This window comes from Phocoena sinus, chromosome 14 (assembly GCF_008692025.1).
Source record: "Phocoena sinus isolate mPhoSin1 chromosome 14, mPhoSin1.pri, whole genome shotgun sequence".
Taxonomy (NCBI): Eukaryota; Metazoa; Chordata; class Mammalia; order Artiodactyla; family Phocoenidae; genus Phocoena; species Phocoena sinus.
The window spans coordinates 13,902,334-13,925,168 of record NC_045776.1 but is presented as its reverse complement, the minus strand read 5'-3'; the positions used below and the strand labels follow the sequence as shown (position 1 = coordinate 13,925,168).

Here is a 22,835-nt window from a genome sequence, read left to right as displayed (position 1 = left end):
TTCAAACGTGATCAACACAGAGCTCATTGGAAAGAAACTAGTTGTCCTGGTTGCCCACGAATATCCTCTGATATATTCTTTTTAAGTGAAATTGAAAATAGGGTCAGTGTCAACAGGCACTGGCACTCTTTACTTTCTACATGTGTATTCCTACAGCTACTAAAAAGAACAGCACCACATCTATTAACTCTAGTCATCCTCTGGCCCCCTGGCCTCTGTCAATCATAACTTTGCATCCAGTGATTACAACTGCCATTTCTTACAAAGAATGGTCCCATTGCCATCTTCTAACTGTATGGATCTTTTGCTAGTAACATACGTATTTCCCATCACATTGAAAAAAATAAAACAGAACTGGCAATAAGAATCCTGAAGTTGGTCAGAGTTGCCAGGTTTGCAAAAATAAATTGACATTTGATTTCTAAAACATTTAAAAACTTTCATATTTTGGAAATAAAATGATTCTTAATTTTCAGGATGAATTAATGGTCTGGAATTTTTGTATCAAACCAGGTGAATTTTAATAACTCATTTTAAAAATTAACATTGAAATGAAACAAGAAGGTTGAACAGCATAGCAGACCAAAGCATCCAGAAAACAGAAGTGGATACTTGTGAGGGCAAAGAAAAACTATCCTCATTCTAATTCTACAGAAAACCTTAGGAACCCACTCAGATTCAGGGATCTGCCCTGGGAAGCAGGTGTACTTGTTACCTAAACAATATAAAGCTGAATGAAGCCATATGCCTGAGGAGAAGCAAACAACTTCCTTTCACTGTTTGAAACGCAGTCCATCACTTTTTGAAATAAATACAAATGCAGGATTTACAATAGATAAGTAATTCTGAGAGTGATTCTCTACCACCTTCTTACAAAACAAGAAAGAATTCTACCTTAGTTATCCACAAATGTTCAAAGTTTATTTTCTAACATTTACAATAGAAACTTACTATTTCACTTAAATGCTGTTATCACAGAGAACTTCCTTAAAAATTAGTACTCATAAATCTTCCCATGACATGACGTTCCAGTCACAGAACGTTACAGAATATGCAGCTCATGACATTACCGCCATTTCTTCCAAGGCCATTCTTGTTATGACTCTACCTTCTGCAGTTCACCTTATTAATAAAGGTGTCTGAAACAATCTAGGGGTCAGGAGAGAGGAATAACTGTGAAAATCCTGAAACGATTTTTCCCTGAATCCACAACTTGAAGCCAGTCTTCCATGACGTAGATATGACTCCTGCTGGTAAAGTTTTGGTCCAAGGGAACCAAAATTCCCTCAAGCTAGTTTTAAGAAAAAGAGAGAAATCAGTGCAGTTACACTGGTATCTCACAGAATACGAGGGCAGGAAGCTCAGCTTAGTTTCTCGAGGGACAAAGGACAGGAGCTGGGGGGAAGAGCCTCTCTACCCCTGCCCTCCTTAGGTGTCTCTCCATCCGACCTCCTCTGCACTGCCTCTGCAGGACGGAGCACCCCAGCCATCCTTGCACATCCCAAGTCCGCACTGCCAGAAAACAGAACCTGCCTGGCCCAGCCTGACGCAGCTGGCTCCGCCTCTACTCCAGGCAGTGTTGGCCTAAGGGAGAGGCAGAGTCCTCTGTTACAAATAAGGCTGTGGGGACCCATCCTTTGGGGGAGGGGGCATGTCGCAGACAAGACAGAAATATACTGCACAGGTGCCCCAAAACAAGTCTGGGACAGTTTCTAATAATATGCTACATACATAATGGATGAGTCTGCCATCGGGGAGACATGATGCTAAGATATCCCCAGTCATATTTTATCATTAAAATTATTTGCAAATTATTTTATTGGAAAATATGTTTCATATTTTTTTCTATATTTGGAAAGACTTATGCAGCATAATTTTCCTTCCCCTCCTCTTGAGAATCTGACAATTTCCACATAATCACAATGAAGAAGCATGTTTGCAGCATTTCAGTCCATTTATCCCCCCAGATATGTCAAGAATAGTGTCCTTTTAACAAACCAGGAGGAATTTTACATCCTTTTACTAGCAAGCTTCCATTTCCCACTATCCACCAAACATAGGGTTTGCAACTTCAACATCTTCAGGGAAATCACCACTGCTGGTCAATAGTTGCTGTGAAATCCCAAGCTGCAAAGGTTCATTCCCCCTCAGAAATGAAGGAAAACATCCAAATGATTATGAGAAAAGGCTAACATTACAGTTTACACCATAGGTGTATTGTTTCTTCTACTTTGGGAAAGAATTCAACTTTTAATGAGCACCTATTATGTTCCCCACACTATGCTCTGCCTGCTGTGTACATGAGATGATTTCATCCTTAGAGCAACAATGCAACTCTGTGGATTGGGGAAAAAACTCTCAGAGCCTCAGAGAGATTAAATAATTTGTACCAAAAAAAAAAAAAAGGCACAGAAGTAGGATCTAAACCTGATTCTGCTTTGATCCCATGTCCCATGGTGTTCCTCTCACTAGTGTTAATAGCTAGTGTTTATGGAGCACCGACAGTGGGCCGAGGCCCAGTTCCCAGCGCTTCATGTATACTGACTATGCAGTACATGTATTAACCAGCTACTATCAGCTCCATTTCCCAGATGTGAAAAGGGAAGCACAAAGAAGTTCAGTTTAAGCCTATAAACAGTAGCGCTAAGTTTAGGACCCAGGCAATCCAGCTGCACGGCAGGTCAGGTTGCCTGCACTTGATTCTGTAGACGGCACAGGGCCTCCTTGGTGACTGCTCTCATTATTGAGTCAATATGCCTCAACTGCAGATATCTGTGAGAGCAGCCATGATTCCATCACAAGGTCAAAGTGAAATCAGGTTAAAATTGCGTAGCTCGTCTTTTCACTACATGTGTGGAGAACGGAAATGATAATCTTGGTAGCCAGGATTCTCAAATCCTTATTTCATCCTAAAAAAGCTCTTCCTCCCTATATCCCCTAAAGATTCAAGACATCAAGATATGCTAAGGATGTTATAAGTGAGGGAAATCTCTTCATATCTAGTGTAGGTCTGTGAGTGTGTTTGGGGAGACGAAGGGCACAATATTAAAGAATAATGGTAGCTCTCTTCTAAGAATCTTCCTTTCCTTTCCTCTCCTTTTAAACATAAGCATATTTAGTCTCTCTCTGCTAGGAGACCTTTAATGGTCTGCATAACTCTAGTATCTTTTTTCCCCTGCTTGCTCCATTAAAAGTCTTCCAATTTCAAACCGCTACAGCACGACTGGCTTAGATAATGTAGTGTCATCCATTCCTCATACATTGTGTCCAGGGGACTCTCCTTACAGTAAGCGTCACTTCAATTGCAGTGAGCTGGCCACAGGCCATGACCTGTGGGGGCCCTTGTGGCCATTTATTGTAAACTACAGCTTGTGGGTGATGCTAATAAAGTTCTTCAAGAAGCCACATTTTCATGACTTCATATTTTGCTGTGTCTCCTTTAAAATTGCTAATAAAAGACGCGTTCTTTATTATGCAGTTCTTCCTCCATTTTCTTCATCCCTTTCTGTTCAGGGGAAACCATTTCCATTCCTCCCACTACAACATATCCCTTCACGTCCACCAACACCCAAACACCTCCCCCCAACAAACTGCAAAAAACCTAATGTGGTAACTGCCTCCAAATTTGGAGCTTTATATGCAACTGTTTATGACATTCACAAAACTGGAAAAGAACTGCAATAGCACTGTGCTTCTGGAAAGATGAAGCCAATCTCAGAATCCAGTTTTCAAAAGGAAATGCCATGTTTGTTTCATGTCAGCCTCTGCTTCAGATCAGAATGAAAAAAAAGGAAAAAAAGCCAAACAAAGCAAAAACCGTTGGTCTGGCTGGTTATTTCCCAGCAAAGCAGAGGGCAGATGGAAAGGCATTCAGTTGGCTGTAGCGCTGTCTCGTCTAACCTCTAGTTGCTTTGGAAGCAGCTGAGCAAAGCTTAACCCCTGCTGAATGAGAATTCACACACACACACACACACACACACACACACACACACTTCCAAATGTTTATTTAAATAATATTATTTTGAAAATATAGGCTGGGCTGTCGCATGAACAGGTGGTCTGGCTGCTCTAGCAGTACTGATACACCAGGCCGGCAGCCCAGTTTGTCGAACCATGCCTCCCGACCGCCCTGTAGCGACAACACAGTACACAGCCATGACTGTACATGTAACCCAACACGATCTCTCATTAAGATGGAAGGATTTCTGGAAGTGAGCCTGTGGCATTTTGTAGATTTAGAATTAACCTGTGGAGTGTGAATATATACAAAAGAGAGAAAATCACCTCTGCTATTGCAACTGTTTGCATTTACATATGTACATTATAGTTTCCAGCTGCCTACATGCATGTGGTATTAATGATTAATAAAAACCTATAGTCACATATACATGTAAATATACAACAAACACAGAGGGGGATCTAGATGCGCTGCCAATAGCATATATGAAATATGTCAAATGACTCACAGAGATTCTGATTTTAAAAAAGTGTGTAGGAAAAAAATGTAATTGATTTTTAAATGGCTTTCTTTCCCCTGTATTCAGCTTTCTTACCAAAGACCATTTTTCTCATTGCTCTCTGGTGAAAACAATTTGAGTATTGCTTCTGCTGGTCTTCACCAGATGCAAAAAGAACACATGTGCCAAACAGTCACATGTATGTGTGCTCACCTCTGCTGGCTGCCTGTGCTGCTGGCTACCTGTGTGTAAGTTCCACTAATCCCCCTGCTAACTGCTGTATATGCAGACAGTGTACACCGGGATCCTCAGGCGTGTGGGGAGAATAAGGCTCGGTTAGCCTGGTGATCGTGATTGTGCGGGCACATCTCATCATCCCTGTACACGATGTATCCCATGATTGTCGTCTGCAACACGACTGGGTACTGGCTGTATCCAATCTATTCTACACTATATTGTCATTGGTCAAAAATGGCCTTGTTCTCCCATTCCCTCCATTTTCCAACTGAAAAAGAAAGGAACCAGTAAGCCTGAGCTCAATTTGTTCTGGCACTTACTGCAAAGTTCCTACTGTGAGGGAGCCCCTGCCCATTGGTGCGGAATGACACGCAGCCATCCAGGGTCCAGACAAAAGGAGACCCTGCTTTTCTCCAAGTGTATTCAGCCATGTATAGACATATTGGCCGAGATGCCTGCCCATTCACATCTTAATGGGAAAAAGAGAGAAGAACCCAATTTTTAAAAAAAGGAGAATGAAAGATTACCAAGTGACACAGACAACAAAACGTGAACTTGGTTAAGAAGGAAGAAAGGAAACTATTTTGACCACAAGACAGTAAATCACTGATATAATGTAGATACATATGTTTTACTGCTATCCAGCTAAATTACACTTTTATTACAGACAAAGGTTACTATAATGATACTGAAATATGAAACTGAAGAAAGTTATGCTTGGAGGTTGGACTCTTCTATCTTCTACTTCCTCTCTCTCTCTCTTCCCTTCACTAAGGGACACGTGCACATTAATTCGACCAAATGAAACTCTTAAGATGAAACACCACCAAGATGCATTCTAAAGCGTAATTTTTCTGAAACAAGTATGTAACTTTACTAAAAAACCAAAGTACCAGTCAAAAGGTGAAAAAATATATTACATTATGATGAAAAAGAGGTCATTTAAGAAAAGGCTGAAATGGCACTTCTATTTGAAATGGCATATGGAGGCTTTTATAACACTGAAAAAAAAAGTGACTTTTTCTTAATATTTGTCCTTATTCTCTGCTCATGGATAGAAGGAAAATGTTTGAAGATAAGGTCACTTTAAGTTCTGGGCCATGGCACATGTTCCTCTCTGGGGCCAAAAGCCCTCATCTTTTCCCTTTTCGACTATATCAAATGATAATTGTTCTACCGTCCAACACTCCTGTCTACTAGGAAAAGTTGACAAGCAATAATGTCAGAGTTACGTCTATGACATACCAGAAATCATTTCTCCAGCAAGTCACACAACTCAAAGAATAAGTAATGAAATGAACAGGAGAAAATCAAGCTAATTTTAAAATCTGTTATTAGTTGCTTCTCTTTACTCATAATGGAAGACAAGGGTAAAAATTACAGATTCAATAACAACAGGCACTTTTTCCATTACGAAGGATGGCTAATTCAATGGATGAATCATTAGAGAATGATCCCTCTGGCCTTATGGAACTCCAGACAAAGAAACCCAAAAGAAAAGGTTAAGATATAAAATATACCATAAAATTGTTGGGAAAAGTGAACTACAATCCCCAATGAAATGACCTCTCATGGCAATTAAGAGCCCGATTGTTAGAGCATTAACAGCCTCAGGCAAACTCAACAAACCCATTCCTGGCTACCGGTAATGACAGATTTCCTAGGGAGTATTATTTAATTAACAATAATTTGAAAGAGCAGCTCAGCTGAGATACTGCATTTACTTACTGGAAACACTAAGCAATGGTAAGTGGAAAAGACGTGCAATTTGTTAGCCTTCCAATTATCTTCTGTTTCTGAAATACATAAGTAGCTAATAGGTATTTGCCACCAGATATTTTCAGCTGTCTGTGAGGCCAACATGTCCAAAGAACTTTAGCTCTTACTGTTCAAGGCTGCTAACAGTCTTTTGCCGTTTGATTCTGTTAAGAAATCCCCCAGGGCCTCAAATATTCAGGGAGAGCATTCTTTGTCCTTCCCCCATCTAGACAAGGGAAACTGCCAGCCCCCCTTTCTTGTAAACGCCAGACTCTCTCCCACCCCCATACATCATTTGCCGCTAATCACCTAACATAAGTGACGCCTTTTGTTCTCACTCCCTTCCCAAGTAGCTTTGGGTTGCATCAGCAATTTGGTAGCTGGCTGGTCTTATCTCCCCCCAGAGATGGACTCAGACCCTGTGGCACTGGCAGAGGGGGATGAAAAGCCCTAGCCATGTGTAGCCTTCTCCCCTCAAAGTTACTGGACTAAATTCCCTACATCCGATGGCCTCCTTTAGAGCGGATTATAATTTAATGACCAATTTCAAACTGGCAAAGGGAGGACCACTTTAAGTTGTTCTGACATACAGTGGGAGCTGGCAGCATGAAGTGAACTCCACAACTAAAGTGACAAGCTCAGGAAAATGCAAAAATAGTGCACTCCGTGGATGAAGGAGAAAAGTAAGTTATAAAACTTTTCATGTGGGCTGTTATTTCTATGACATATCGTCACAAAATTTGGTTTAAAATTGGTCTGTGGCATAGAAAGATTGTCTTGGGAAATGAATGTGTAGATTTAGCTCCTGTGGGAGCCAAACAAAGCTAGCTAAGACGGTAATTCTAAATTATTATTGGGTGGCTGTTACTTGTAGTCACTTGTGTCCACTAAAATTCCTGCCAACAGAAAACCTTTATCTTGACTTGATTTCTGATAAGCTTAGAAATGAACACTATGTGTGGAACATGGTTACTAAGCAAAACAAATTTCTGTTCATGACTTCTGAAAAGACAAATCTGAAATCACAGCCAGTCAGCTCATGCTTATGTTTGGGAGTAGGTTAGGATGGGGTGTATACAGAGCACAAGCGTCCACAATGGATTAAGGTTGATTGCAGGAGCTAAAGATTTTTCTCTTTGAGTCTTTTGAATCCAAAGTAGCTTTTGCTCAAATAATATCAAAGGCATCTGGTTAAACACATCTCCCAGGACTTTATTGCAGGGCATGCTTTACTTTGTATAATCAGATTGATAAAATATGGCATCAGCCAGTGAATGCCTTGCTTTGAAACAACTTGTGGAAATAGATTTTTATCTCTTTCTTTAATCCTAATTTGATGCTATTAACAAATTCCATTATTTAAATCGACTATTAAGATTGGAATCAGTTTGATTTATCAGAATGAGTTTCCCATTAATAAGGCTTTCTTGCTACTCTCTATCTTTAGCTTTCATTTACTTTTAGTACTTTGAAGAAAAACATTTGCAAAATCTGCTTCCTTAACATGGATTAAAGCATATGCATTGTTTCCCGTTAAACTATTCTTAGCCTTAAAGTGTAAGAACAAAAACTTGTAGAGTTTATATGGGTTTCTTTCAATGATTCTCTACTGTATAGGAAAGACGAAAGGGATTATAGGAGAAAAATAATAAATTAAATTTTACAAAGATACATAAGAGCATTTTCCATTCCAAAGAAACCCAATTCCTTTACTGACATAGAAAAAGAATATACAGGAATTTTAACTGCTAATGCAGTTTCCACTGGTAACATCTGAACATCTTTGTGGCACTCCTATATGGTATTTAAATATCAGAAAGGGGGGAGAGTGTCAGCATAAAAGCAAAGGAGGCACACAATTTCTCCAGACAGAAGAGCTAACAATCCTATCTTGCCACAAATGTTGCCTGAGATCAATCAGCAGGTCATTTTTAAAAATTCTTTTCTTTACTGATATTTTAGAGCAAGTAAAAGGAGAAATAGCTAGAATCAAGCATCATTATCGATTGATTGCTCTCTAGAGAAGGACCACAAATTCTTTTCACGGTATGCTTATAAATTCAACATTTCTCCTACGCAAAAATGAGTGAAATGTTCTTACTATGATGTAAAGTCAGCATTTGAAAATATCATTGACTTAAAGGACTTGTAAAAGACTTTATGGCCCTTCGATTCCATCCCCAACTTTCGGCAGACCTAAACTTAAGTCAGTGGGAAACTTCTCCCCTGCAGTCTCCTGCCCCTATCTGCTCCCCACTGCCCCCCACCCAAAAAAGGGCAGATTTCTTAATCTCCATAAACACTGTCCCAGTTTAAACTTCACTGTCAGAAAAACTCTGTCTTTGTTTAAATCTCTTCTGCTACTCAGGCCATGCTCCCTGCTCCTGATTTCTAGGAGATGCCTATCTTCAGTGAAGATGAATTTTTAAAATTTGGATATCGTTATCGAGCTGAACCGTGGCTTTTCCTCCTCCAGCCTTAAAGATTTCTTTCCTCGGATACTGTAGGTTTCATCTTTAGGGTCTTGATGACTCCTCTGTACCTGCTTCAAGCTCCCATCTCACTCCCCAATCCTCTTTGGGTTGTAGCTCTTGGAAACTGACAAAGCTCTGGGGAAGATCCCAGTCCCACCTGGTGGTTCCTGGGGATCCTACTCTGTTAATATTGCCATACAAGTGCCAAGATTCTTTTTGAAATGAGAATGTTATATTGCTGAATCGTTGTTCACTTTTTATTTAATTCTATTCCATGTTTTATTATATTCCTGTTTGGTGCCGACACTGCTAATTCTGAAGATACAGAAGTGACAGTCACTACCCTCAGAGAATTCACAGGCTAGGGGGGAAAGCAGACCATGGGGGCTGTGCTGGCAGAATGGACAGAGTGGCATGAGGGCACAAAAGGCAGGTCTGGTAATTAATAAATGCTCCCTGGAAGAGAGATTGCTAAGCAAGGAAGGGCCTGGGAAAGGCATTCATGTCTGAGCAGAAGCATGACAGTGTTCAAACAAACATACAGTCTGTAGTTTATTTTGATGGACAAAAAAGTGAGGGGAGCAGGGACAGGAGATGAGCCTAGAATGGTAGTAGGAGTCAGATCATGTAGGTCCTTAAGTGCCTGTCAAGGAGTTCAGTTAAGAAATGAGGACCTATCAGAGACCTTTTAACAGGTGAGTGGCCTGGTAAGATCCCTCTGGCTGATAAGAGAACAGATTAGAACAGGGACACCAGTTATGAGGCTGCCACAGTGGTGAAAATATGAAATTTAAAACACTAGAATTATGGCAAGTACAGCAGGAATGGAGCAGAAAGATGGATTTGAGAAAGACTTAGAAGGTAGAATTGGTAGAATTTGACAGGTCTAAGTAACCAGGTATGGGGGGTTGGGGACAGAAGGAATCTGACTTCTGAGTTTCTACTTGGATAGCTAGAAGTGCCATTCGTTCTCCAGGTTAGAAAAAAACAGAACAGACTCAACAAAGAAAAAAGTTAGGAGTCATACTGGGAGGAAATACCTACAATGACCCACCAATCTTTTTTTTTTTTTTTTGCGGTACGTGGGCCTCTCACTGTTGTGGCCTCTCCCGTTGCGGAGCACAGGCTCCAGATGCTCAGGCTCAGTGGCCATGACTCACGGGCCTAGCCACTCCGCGGCATGTGGGATCTTCCTGGACCGGGGCACAAACCCATGTCCCCTGCATCGGCAGGCGGACTCTCAACCACTGCACCACCAGGGAAGCCCAGACCCACCAATCTTATGTTTGTTCAAGAGTTCTCATTTCCAGATGTTACTAGATTTTATTGTATTCATCATTGCTCTGTTTATATTCTAACACCTCTCCAAAAGAGCCACGTGTTGAAAGCCAAGCCACATCCTTTATTACCATCATTTTCACTTGTTCACTTCGGTAAAATCTCAGTACTCAGTGACCATGACTTTAGATATCCTTAAATTATGAATGAATATTAAACACTTGATACAGAACTTACTCCTATATAATAGCACTTGTCAATGCACTAAAGTTCAGAATGATCCACTGATAACAATTCTCCAGACACTCAGTACTGAACAGTCAGAACCATACCTTTTCATCTGTTATGCCTGGGTAAGACATAATCAAACGTTTTGTATGTACAGCTCACATAGAGCTCCCTCCTTTAGATGCACCCATCTCTGTACAACATATTCCATTCCTAAATGGAAATTAGGTCATTTGGACAGAATATGTTCTATATATGTTTTTTAAACCAAAGAATAATTATCCCCACCACCACCAATCCCCTTCTAAATACAAAAACTTGCCTTTGCTATTCTGAGATTACAAAAGTTCTCCCACTCTGAACTCAATGGCCCTGAATGGCCTAATGACAATCCAGGTGTAGCAGATTGCATTTCCTAAAAACGGCCACAATAATAGCTCCCATCCCACGGGCTCTTCTGGAGCTTTGCCGCTCCCCCATTAAGAGGTGGAGTCTAATTCCCTTCCCTTTGTGTGTGTGGACTTGCTAGTGGCTCGTAACCAACAGAATGCAGCAGAAGTGAAGCTGAGAGGATTTCGAGGCTGGGTCATGAAAGGGGAAGTGGCTTCTCCTTTAAGAATGGGAGCAGTAGCACCCATGTGGGAGCCCTGGCCTGAGAAACGCCACGCCAGACCAACCCAGCCAACACACATCCAAAGTCCTGACCCACAGAAACCACAAAAGCTAATAAAATGCTGTTTTAAACTACCCCGTTTTGAGGTGATTTGTTTCATAGCAATAGCTAGCCAGAAATCAGGAAGTAGTGCCAAAATAATCCAGTCCAACGTCAGATGATTGAAGATCAGAGAATCGGATTCCCCCTTTCCTCACTGAATGAGACATTTGTGCCTCTTGATCCAGGTCTGAGCCTAGCTAGCTAATGACCTTCATGCCAAAACTAGACTGGATTCTGATGAGCCTGAAGGGACTGAGAAGATCCTGGATGCAAAACAATTCTCCCTCCTGAGAATGCTAGTCACTTCAGGATGACCCGACTTTGCTTGGAAGGACCTAGTTTTAGACCAGTTTGTCTTGGGCCATTTGGGAATCTTTTTTTATACATCACTTGTTGACATGGTAGAACTCCATAAAGAAAAATACAAACTCAGGTATATATTCAACAATCCTAACAGAGGCTAATGGGACTAGACTTTCGGGAGGCAGGGGGACTCTGTTCAGAGTCCAAATGAAGACCACCTCACACACTTGCTTGAAAGGTGATTCCAGTTACTGAGCTACAGAACACTACTGAAGAGCAATCAGGGAATAAAAATAGCCCAGAAAAAGGAGGACACTTAACCAATCTCTGCCCCATGATTGTATTACTATTATATAATTAGAGACAGGTTGCTGCTGCAACCTACAGATCAAATAACCACTCTTATCATATGTGTATGCCCAGCCGGTCATGGTCTGTTGGGGAGATCCAAGATACAAGTGGTACCAAGGTGGAGAAGAGAATATTGAATCTCAGGCTTAGGGACAATGCTTTCTACAATTACCTTCTCAAAAGTTCATTGAGATCTATAGATAGTGGAAAGCATCAGCCTAGGATCAGCTAATTCTAACATAACTTGACTTACTGTATTAGTTCATTTGAGGTATTTCTAGAGTAGATTTCTTCCTTTCTGAGAAAACTGTGAAGTGGCTAAATTTTGTTTCTCCAATTGAAGGGTGTGTGGCAACATGTGTTAAGAAGTTGATAATAAATGGTGTTTTTCAGGACAGCTTTTAAACCAATTCTTGATCTTCTTTCAAAGTCAGAGTTACATAGTGTCCCTTTGCATGGGATATCATAATTTTTTAAATCATGTTGTTGGAAATCAAGATTAGTCTAGTTTTTGCTATAATAAAAATACTATAATAAATATAAATGCATTTAAATTCAAATAAAATATATATAATAATTCTTTCCTTAGGATCAATTGCACATTCATTTTAAAGACATGACACATTGCAAAATTGCTTTCAAGAAAACTGTTGTCAGCCTACAATCCTGTCTGAAGTATACGAGAATGTGCAGTTCCCCACATTCTCAGAAACATTGCCAGCTTATTTTTTAATGTTTTTCAACTTAATCGGTTGAAAATGGCTTGTATTCTTCAGCTAATTGTGAAAGTAAAATGTTTATCATATATTACAGGTCATGTTATTTCCTCTTTTATGAATTTCTCTTATTGTCATTTGATAATATTCTATTGGAATAACTCATTTTTAACACTGAACATGAAGATTCCTTAATTTGCTAAGGATAATAAGCCTTTGTTTTCTCACTCATGCTGCCTAATATTTATACATAAAAATATAACAATTTCTAACAATTATTTAGTTCAACCTATCAACATTTTCCTTCACTACCTTTGATAATACTTGGGGAAGGTATTGTAAAAACAATATTCACCTACATCTTCTCTTAGTATCTTTTGTTTTGTTTTTCTGTGCGTTCTACTAACTTTCAAGGTTTATTTTTTCCCATTTGACTCTTCAATGAATGAAGAGCGGATGGGGAACGGTGAAGGAACAGGTGGAAGTTGACCCTGAAAAGAATTAGAGAAAAAAGACCGCATATCAGCCCCTTCCCCCCCCCCCCCGAAATTAAGGAAGTAAAAAGCTAAACCACCAGAGATAACTTCATGGTCCTATCCCTTTAAGTAAACAACTAAAAAATATTACATAATTTTAGGCCACTGTAATTTTTCAAATCCCAATTCCCTCATAAGGTTTCCAAGCATCTCTACAAAGGATTCTTTACATTACAACAAGTGATGCCAAGGTCTACAGCACTTATGACATGGAAAGGTTTATTACATTTGGTGTCTACAGCACTTATGACATGGAAAGGTTTATTACATTTGGTGTCCAAAAATATCATTTGTAAAATCTCACTGTTTCCTTGACTTCTGTTGCCTTTATACTAATTACACACCACTTAATACACCACTGGTAAGAATAGATATTAAAATCAGCATGGAAAAATATTAACTCAAAATAAAAGCCTGAAGACCTAGAAAGAATAATATCAAGCTGTAAAATACTTTTTATAGCTTAAAAATACATTTGCACTCAGTTAATGTTTATTAAGCACCTAGTATGTGCCAAATAGTACACTGGGTATCAAGGATACATGGATAAAAGACATTCTCTGGGTCTTCAAGGAGCTGACAGTATGGGGAAGAGAGAGACAAGTAAATAATTACAATACTGAATAATGTAAAGCCAAGACAGGAAATGCACAGGGTGCTTTGAGTAAAAGATAGACAAAAAGGGAAACATATAGGAAGTAAAACAGATAAAAAAAACAGAACTTAATCTATAGCGATAGGTATGATAATCTGCGATACTCCTTTAAATAAGATTATCATCCTCATATTTGAGACTCAGAAAGGTTAAGGAGACACCCATGTGCCACATATCGAATGGCAGAGCTGGAAAGAGTCTTACCAAGGTGTCCTGATTCCAATTATGCACCATTCCTTCAAAGAGAGATTTTGTTTCTGAAAGCATGTACTAGAAGACAAGTTTCTCTTTTCCTTTAACAGAATAAATAATAAATATCAATGAGACTTTTGCTTCGTTTTGTTTTGTTTTCCAGGGGTTTCTCTTTTCCTTTAACAGATTATCCAGTTGTCATCTTTGTGTTCATCCTTTATGCATTAGAAGAATGAAAGATAAAATACCCACGACTCCAATATGAGAGCCAGTATTGTGTAAAAGGAATAACATGTGGGGACTGACAGGTCAAAAAAGTCGCTAGTTAAGGTGAAGTTCAAGTCGGCCTCAGGAAGCCACTTACAGCAGGCCCAGCCCCCAGCCCGCCCCCCCCCCCCAACTCATCCGGGGAGCCTGGATTCAGCATGCGGGCTTGGGGAGTGGCGATAATTGCTCCAAGGGAGAGGCAGGAGCTCACATTCTTTATGCCCAAAGCTGCTTTGAAGTTTTGGACTAAAAAGAGAAGGGAAGTTCTTGCCTCTTTAAATAATCAGGCATAGAAGAATGAATTTTTTATCCCTAAGTCTAAAATCAAATTTATTACCTTGCCTCTAACTAATGCCTCCTCTCAACTTCCTGCCATCACCTAAGCATGGAAGTTTCCTTGTCGTTTTTTTCCCGCGCCCAACTTCTTTCATATCTAGTCAGTTTGCAAGTGTTGGGACTCTGCCTCAGGAGTTCAGATGTCTCACCGACCTTCTCCACCCCCATCCCTGGTTGAAGGTCTCCTTACCAGCTTCCCTGGACTCTCAACTGAGTCCCTCATCCCTCTCCACTCCCCTCCAGCAACACAGCTAAACAGAGATTTGAACAAGTACACTGACATGCTTAAAACCCTTTAATTGCTCACTATGGACAATTAAATAGATATATACCAAACACTCCAGTCCAGCAATATTCAAAGCTCCTAGCTACTGGGTTTTGCCTGTATTTCCTGTCTTACCTCTCATTACCCTCCCGAATCGACCTCATTCTCTAAGCAAATTAAATTATTTTTCTCCCCCAGACAGGCCCTTTCCATCCTGCATCCACATCTCTGCACTTGCATTTTCTTTCACTTGGATGCCCTCCTTTCTATCCTGCAAGGCCAAGTTCATATGCTACCTTAAACATTTTCCTCGCTGATAGAAATCATTTCTCCCTCTTCCGACCTGGTGTAGCATTTTGTTTTTATGGGTCTTAGGGCCCTTATCACAAACAGACCCATGTTATAGTTAGTCATGTACAAAGCACGTGCTACAGAGTCACTCCTGAGGAAGAATTCCAGTTCATCCCATGACTCGCTATGTGGCATTTGTCAATGGCTGTGGTGCAAATATTCATACCATGGTTGATTTCAAGGAGTTGGAAAGATACGTGCAAACCGGCTTTAGTGATAGCCGGAAAGAGCTGATCCCAGCACACCAGTATTCGTTTCTTTGTAAAATGGGAAAAGAATACCCTTCCATGGAATTCTTGTAAAGATTAAATGACACAGAAAATGTATGTTACTTAACACAGCCTGGCGCGGAGTAAACACTCCATATGCTAGTTCTTCTGCTGTGATTGCTCCCGTCACTCCCGCTGCTGCTCCAGCACGATCGTCACCACTGCTAGTAAGGGTGCTATGCCTGAGCCTACTCCTACTACTATTTCCACGCTCGGATTAATGGTAGTATCTGCCCCACTAAACTGCAAACGCCTTGAAGCAGGGAAGCACCTACTCACTATGTTTCAAGCGCAGGGCTTTACACCCTGCTAAGAGCTAACACCGTGCTAAGAGCTTCATATATATTTTCTCCCTTAATTCTGACCATCACCCCATGACAGTCTATAATTATCTCCAGTTTCTAGATGGTGAAATGAGATTGAAAGAGCTTAAGTCACTTGCTCAAGAGCGCACAGATGAGAAGTGGTAGGGCTAAAATTGAAACGAAGTTTTGTATGGCTTCACGAACCGTTCTTTGATTAAACATATTTGATGCTCAAGTATTTATCAAATTAATAAATTGCCTTAATTTCAGATAGCAAACTTAACTTGTTCCCCCAAATTCTTCCTCCTGTGGATTAATCTTTATGGTCCAGGGAAGACTACAGAATTGTCCTACCTGCCTAAAGTTCTGTACAAAGTCAAAGCTATAAGAGAAAACGCTGAGTAGTGATTATGTCTAACTTCTTTTTTTTTTTAACTTTTTATTTTGTATTGAAGTATAGTTGATTAACAACGCTGTGATAGTTTCAGGTGTACATGTAACTTCTTATCAAAGAAGAATTTTAGCCAAAGAATTACATTTAAAACACATGCTTTTTTGTAATAAACAAGCACAAATTCAATATAATTATAAATGTCGCATAAGACTAGAAATTAATGAGCATGTGAGACAACTCTGAAAAATCAAAATTGATCATTCTTGTCTAAGTGTAGTCAAAGAAAGTGCCCATGGACTGAAATGTAGTTTCATTAGCTTGATTAAAAGAGAAAACTGGAGGAAGGGTAAAGTAGGTCAAAAACCTCCTGACTCCTTTAGGATTAAAACATTTACTAGATACTAAGTATGTGTGAAAGGATCAGTAAGAATCTATTTGCCATTCTTGGAGGATATGGAAAGAAAGACAGGACACCCTCAACTGGAAAAATTGATTATAAAGAGAATGAAAAACAAAGAATTGGGCATGAACTCTAGCAAAAGGATTTCTAAAGTGGAAATTCCTTTATTCATGACCCAAGCTAGGGAATTTATATCTAGAGGGTCAGGGTATATACAGAATACACAAAGCAGGTTTTATTATGGGACTGATCAGGTTTTCAAAGCCAGCTCTTAATTACATAAAATTCAAGCTTTCTATCATTTTTTGTTATATTCCTCTCACCCACATGTGGAAACACACACACTCACACACCTCTAGCCTTATATAAGACCATATATTGTTCCTAAAATCTTCATTTGAGCTACCCTATACCTCCCCCTCAGCCACATCAACCCCACAGTTCCATTTTTCAATGTCTTAAAACAGCACTCCCTCTCTCCTAAACTAGTTTTGTGGTGGGAAGGAGAAGGAGAGCAAAAAGAACAAGTGGTGAGAAAGGGAGGATTTCAGAGACTGATCACAGCTTGAATGAACACCATAAGAGCTGAACCTTTAGGCTCAGGGTTTCCACAGTTTTTGAGGAACTTGGAGGAGCAGGAACCCATAGAATAATAAATAATCAAAATTAGAATAAACAAGAGTGATGACTACCTTTTCTAAGAACTCTTCATGGAAATTAAGTATTCTGTTCTTCTTCTGTTTGATTTTTTTTCAAAAACAAAAAGGTAATAGCATAATTCTTCAATTCTAGACACACCATCAATTTATTAACAGCTTCTTTGAGGGATGGGAGAGGAAATATGACCATATTAAATCTACATAATGATTTTATGATATATCCCATTTCAGAAAGGTTAACTTTGGAGTTTGGGGCAGTGTCATGAGGCAGGTAAGGTGTGGAGTAGGTGAAAGGAAGTGAGAGCACAGCCCAACTCCAGGAAATCTGGTACCTGGACAACCTCTTCTGGTTCTGTTGAGAGTTGGTCACCTCCACAGATGGCTAGCTTTGGGTAGACTGGTGAGTTGATGGCCACAAAAGAGGATTGGAGCTTCTACTCACTTAATGACTATCCAGTTGAAAAGTGAGATGGAACACCTATAGTAAATGAAAAAGACTTCAGGTCAGGGAACTATCTCATCTCCCAGCACACAAAACCATACTATACACCATTTCCAAAACAGAGCCCCACTGGTAAGCTTTCGTCAGTAGCACAGACATACACATACAGATCCAGGAATGTTGAAAGTTTGTTTACAGAAGCACTGAAAATATTTTCTTCATGGGATTCCACAATGGGAATCTTGTTGTTTGTGAACTGTACATAGTCAAAAACACCATCAGCATATGAATTTTTCACTCCAATTTATACCTGGGATCACCTGTTCTCTGTGGATTCTATACTCCAATCTGAAGGATTTGACTCTGAAGTAAAATGTGTTTATTCATGTTTCTCAAGAGAGACCCTTGATTGGGAGGTGAGATAATGTTGTGGCACTGAGCTGTGTTCTGACTGAATGTTGATGCACCTCAGGTACACAGTCATATCTCACTTTAATACCTAGGATCTTCACAAAGTTTTGTCTTTCTTTTTAAGTACATTTTTGAAACTCTTTTTATAAGTAAAAGTAAAAGTGATGGCATAAGAAGTTTAGCTGCCTAAAACCACAGCACCACAGCCTCCATTTACCTCTGTAAAGGTGTGAGTCAACAACAGAAAATTAAAACACCCCACTGTTCACAGGGGGAGTCACTAGCAGAGGCGACTGACTTTCTCCTTCTGTAGAGATGTCATTTGAGCTTTACTACTCAGTAAAGCTCAAATGACATCTTCCATTGACCATGGAAAGCTCAGGAAAACTGGAATAATGAAGAAAGAAATCAGAGGGAGACCATAAAAGCCCAGTTCATTTCAAGGAGAAAGCAGTAACCGTCCCTTCCCCCTACATTTTAAATATCACAACAAATCTAAGTAAAGAAATAAACAATTCACTGAGAGCACATTTTATGTACAGCTTTAATTTCTTCCTACTGTGTTCATTACCAAGCTGTTTACTTTCTTCAGGCAGGATGGGGGTAAAAAACTTTTAAAAGACTCATTTAACACAGAAGTCAATTTCCACTAATGTAGTCTTCGTGTGGCATATGTGGTCTTCCAAAGCAGACCTATATACACATGTATACATATATTAGCCTCTTCCTTAATAAGAACAACAGCAATTAGCCTACCTTCAAACACATCATCGCTATTCTTATCCCATAGGAAAAAAAATGAATATGAGAACCATTTTATTTACAATAATTGCAGACTGGTTAGTATTTTTGACAGAACTGATTTTCCCCTCACTTGTATAAACAGCTCTAATTGTGAAAAGAATAATGTAACTATTGAATGACCCAGATTTTACTTCCTGAAAAGTTTGGCAGGGGGTATTTTCCATGCATTCTGCCATGAGAAAGCAGGAATAAAGTGCTTTCTAATCAACTGTAGCTATCAAGTTATTTAACACAGAAGAGAGTTTATAGGCACGTCAGGCTTTGAAGTTTCAGGTGTGTCAGGGGGAATGTGAAAGGGGCACATGGACCACCAGAGCTTTCACAGGATCACCAAGGACTCCACAGGTCCTAGACATCCAAAAGCCACTTTTGTACGTGTCCCGTGAAAGGGAAGAATGTGAGGGCTTTGCACTGGTGTACAGGAGGCCAAAGTGAGCAGGAAAGCGAGATGAAAGCTGAGGCAACTGAACGGCCTACAAAATATTCATCACAAAGATTCCATAGAATGCCTTCTTTTTTCCTGAGCTCTTCAGATCACACTTATAGGTAAAGATAGGAAGTTTGAATTGGCAAGAATGCATGTCTAGTTTGTAAGAGATGGGGGAATACAAGGGACAGTCTTAAAAGTCCTCAAAATTTCCTCAAATCTCATTCTTTCCAGAAAATTTACCCAGTGGAAACAGGAGAGGAGACATTTGCACCCCCTCCACACACACAACACACACATGCACCTGCTCACTTAGAACCCAAAAACAAGATGCCAAAAGTAGACAGAGAAAATCATCAAAAATAATGCTTAGACAAAATGTCCACATACGAAACACAGACATTAAAGGAAATACATTAGAGTATATATATTTGAGTTCTATCTTTGATAAGTATGACCCAAAAAGAGAATTTTCTCTATTCTACAGAGTTTTCGAAGAGATAGTCCTTTGATGTTTCCTCATACAAAAAAAAAAAAAAAGTTTGGTTATTACAGAATTGGGCTGGGCCAGATTTACTACCCAATAGTATTTATCATTGATGCAGAGATCTGTAAACTAATATATGTACATTAGGCTCTTTCAGAATTTTGGTCCAAAAAGTGCCCACAAGATGTTTCAGGCTCAGCTTCATCATTTTTACACATGACCCAGGTAATTGCTCCTTATGTAGCTGTTCAAATGTCCGTTGACACCTTAAGCCATTTACGGAATACTTTCACTTACGTTATCCCAACAGATCCTCACGGTCATCCCGTGAAGTACGTGGGAGAACTACCATTCACTGCCTAACAGATGAGGAACAAAAATTCATAGAAGTGAACAAGTCAGAGGTGATGAACGCAGAACCAGGAGCCAAACTAGCTAGTGACCCTTTGTCTAGTGAACTTTGGGGAAACTACAGATAGGTCTGTGTCTCACAACATATGGAACATTCCCACTGTGTTTACCAATCCCAGTATTCATTCTGGCGATACCTTTTTTTGTTTTTTTTTGGTAATGCCCTCTAGTCCATCTTCTAGGTCCCTAAAACAGCATAGCTAACTCTCACCAATCTTTTTCATTAATTCATCTCTGGGGTTAAGGTTCCTTTTTCCAGAATGTCTCCCCTTAGACAGGGATCAGAGACACATGAGCTGGGTGTCTGTCAATCATTCTAAAGAGAAAGGGAACAGCTAATACTTGGTGACCCCCCTTCTAGCAAACCATTGTTCTTTATTAACAAACACATCACCCCAAATAAGGCACAGGTGGCTTGCTTTTACTTGACAATCAATCTGCCTTTAGAGCTCTAACTGATAAGAGGCACAGCCTCCCATTCTGTTAAAGAAATTCTATAGCTTTTTCCTCTTTATCAGCTCTCACTGAAGTGACTTCTTATACAGAAATGAAATGGCATACTGTATCAAATGATTATATCTTTTTAATTCTTTTGTTCATTTTAATAGTATTTGAGAGGAAGCTAAAATGAGTTCTGATGATGACAGGTGGAAGGTGGTAATTGAGTTAGCAGCAATGCATTCATTTTAAACCACTTGTAGAAATGGAGCATTGCTTAGTTGCATAGGTCTCAAATCCCCAAATAAACACATTTGTTATGAGAAGATGAGAGCAGTTCTCCACATTAACAGTGAAAGTATTAAGCCCACAGAAGACATTCTAGTTGTTTTGACAGAGTGGCTTGAGTGCTATGCCACCTCATTAAATCCAGCCAAAGTAAAGGAAGAAAAGGTTGATGAGGTCATAGCCCAGGAGTGAGGTCACCAGCTAATCTGACCTCATAGCAACAAAAGAAGTTTGATGAAAAAGTGTCCCTAGGGTAGAAGTCAGCATCCCTTTGCCTAAATGAGTCTTTCAGCTCAGAAAAAAAAATTGTTGGCTAGACTCTCTTAGCGTGCCCAGGGTAGCATGTGACTAATAGCACTTTAAAGTCTATTGTAAATGATATAATGATTAACTGACCTTTCAAATCCTAGAAAGGTTACATTAGCAGCCACTATCAGTGCTTCAGAGCTGAAGCAGTAGAGTGTGAAACTCGAATTCCACCATGAGCTCAGAGAATGATTAAAGTCAGAAGTGATCCATGGCTGCTTATAAATGAAGTCCAAGAGTCCCAACATTATCAATAACATGGAGCAGACAAAGTATAATTGTGGGTGGCAAAAAAAATAGTTAGATTTTGCTTTTAGTTTTCTAATGAAAGCAGTTGGGCTAATGAAAATATTAGTTATTAGCTATAAATTCTGGAAATGAATACTATTTTTAAGAATGTAGGAGACTGTCTTATAAATATTTCAAAGAGCACACTATTAATTCAAGCCAATCAATAATACAGCATAGCCCTCTAGTTACCAGTGAGAAGAAATTTATTCACTAGTTTTCTTTCTTTCTGAAATCCATATTTAAAGGTTTGGGATTGACTATGTCAACATAAGTTGTCTTCTTTTTATCAAAATATTATTTATTACTCAAACATTTCTAAAGCAGTGTTATGACTCTTTAATTTGTTGAGTAGAAAAAATGAATATTTACTAACATTTCTTGAAAACTTGCTATAAGCCCACAAGAAAGAATGTGACATCATCACACTGTGTTTTCCTTAACTTGACAGGAAGTCAACGTCAAGTAGACTGACTTGAATCAGGACCTCATTTGGGAAGTATAAGTGTTCAATAAACTGCATTACTTTTTTATTTGGAAGATACTCAAGTTCAGTGCCATCATCATCCTGAACTTTACTTTCTGAAAACCTGGCAATCCCATGTGGACTTCTGGTAGAATGAGCAATGCAAAGAGCTGGCTTGGACTTGGCATGTCCTTGTACTTCTGGGGATTGATGGACCTTACAACCACTGTTCTCTCGGGCACACCAACACCGCCAGGCAAATTAGAAGCGTTCCTGTCAGACAAGCCACAGTCACACTCTCGGACAAAGAGGAGCTGGGTTTGGAACCAATTTTTTGTTCTGGAAGAATACACTGGAACTGACCCTTTGTATGTCGGCAAGGTAAGAACTGCCAAAGAGAAAGATAAATGATCAGAATATTGAATATTGACATTGAATAAGAATATGAATTGACTATGAAAGCTCGTATAGTCTAAGGCCTGAGAACAATTTTAACTAGACGTATGTTACTTGACAGCTAGTTGAAATCTAATTTTTGCTGTGTCAGATACCGATCAGAAAGGAAAGATTTCTCTCCTTGTTCTTGCCTCTGTTCTGAGTGGGCAATATTAGGAATTGGATTTTTGCAGGAAAAGCCTTGGACCCTGTAAGAACCATTCAAGTCCCCCCAGAGGCAGCAGCAGACTCAGGAATAACAGGATGGGGAAGAAATAAACTGGGAAATGCAAAGGGAGGAGTAGAGGGTTTTTTGCCTTTTTTTTTTTCAAAGCATTTCCACAGGTATTGCCTGAGGCCTAAATTTAATGGAAATAAAAAGAATAAAACATTCATTTCAGAAGATCCTAGCTTGTGCTTCAGGATAGTTTGAGACAATCAATGTCTATATTTATAAACTTTATACTCAAATTCCCTTGATTTATC

General features: G+C 39.5%; 1 protein-coding gene across 1 annotated transcript in view; it reads left to right on the top strand.

The window, feature by feature from the left end:
* CDH20 (cadherin 20) overlaps positions 1-22,835 on the top strand; it is a 208,925-nt gene that overhangs the window by 125,512 nt on the left and 60,578 nt on the right. Inside the window, exon 2 of the mRNA XM_032602714.1 lies at positions 21,900-22,295. Coding sequence (XP_032458605.1) covers positions 22,050-22,295 — 246 coding nt within the window. The 5' untranslated portion in view covers positions 21,900-22,049. The remainder of the gene's footprint in view (positions 1-21,899; positions 22,296-22,835) is intronic.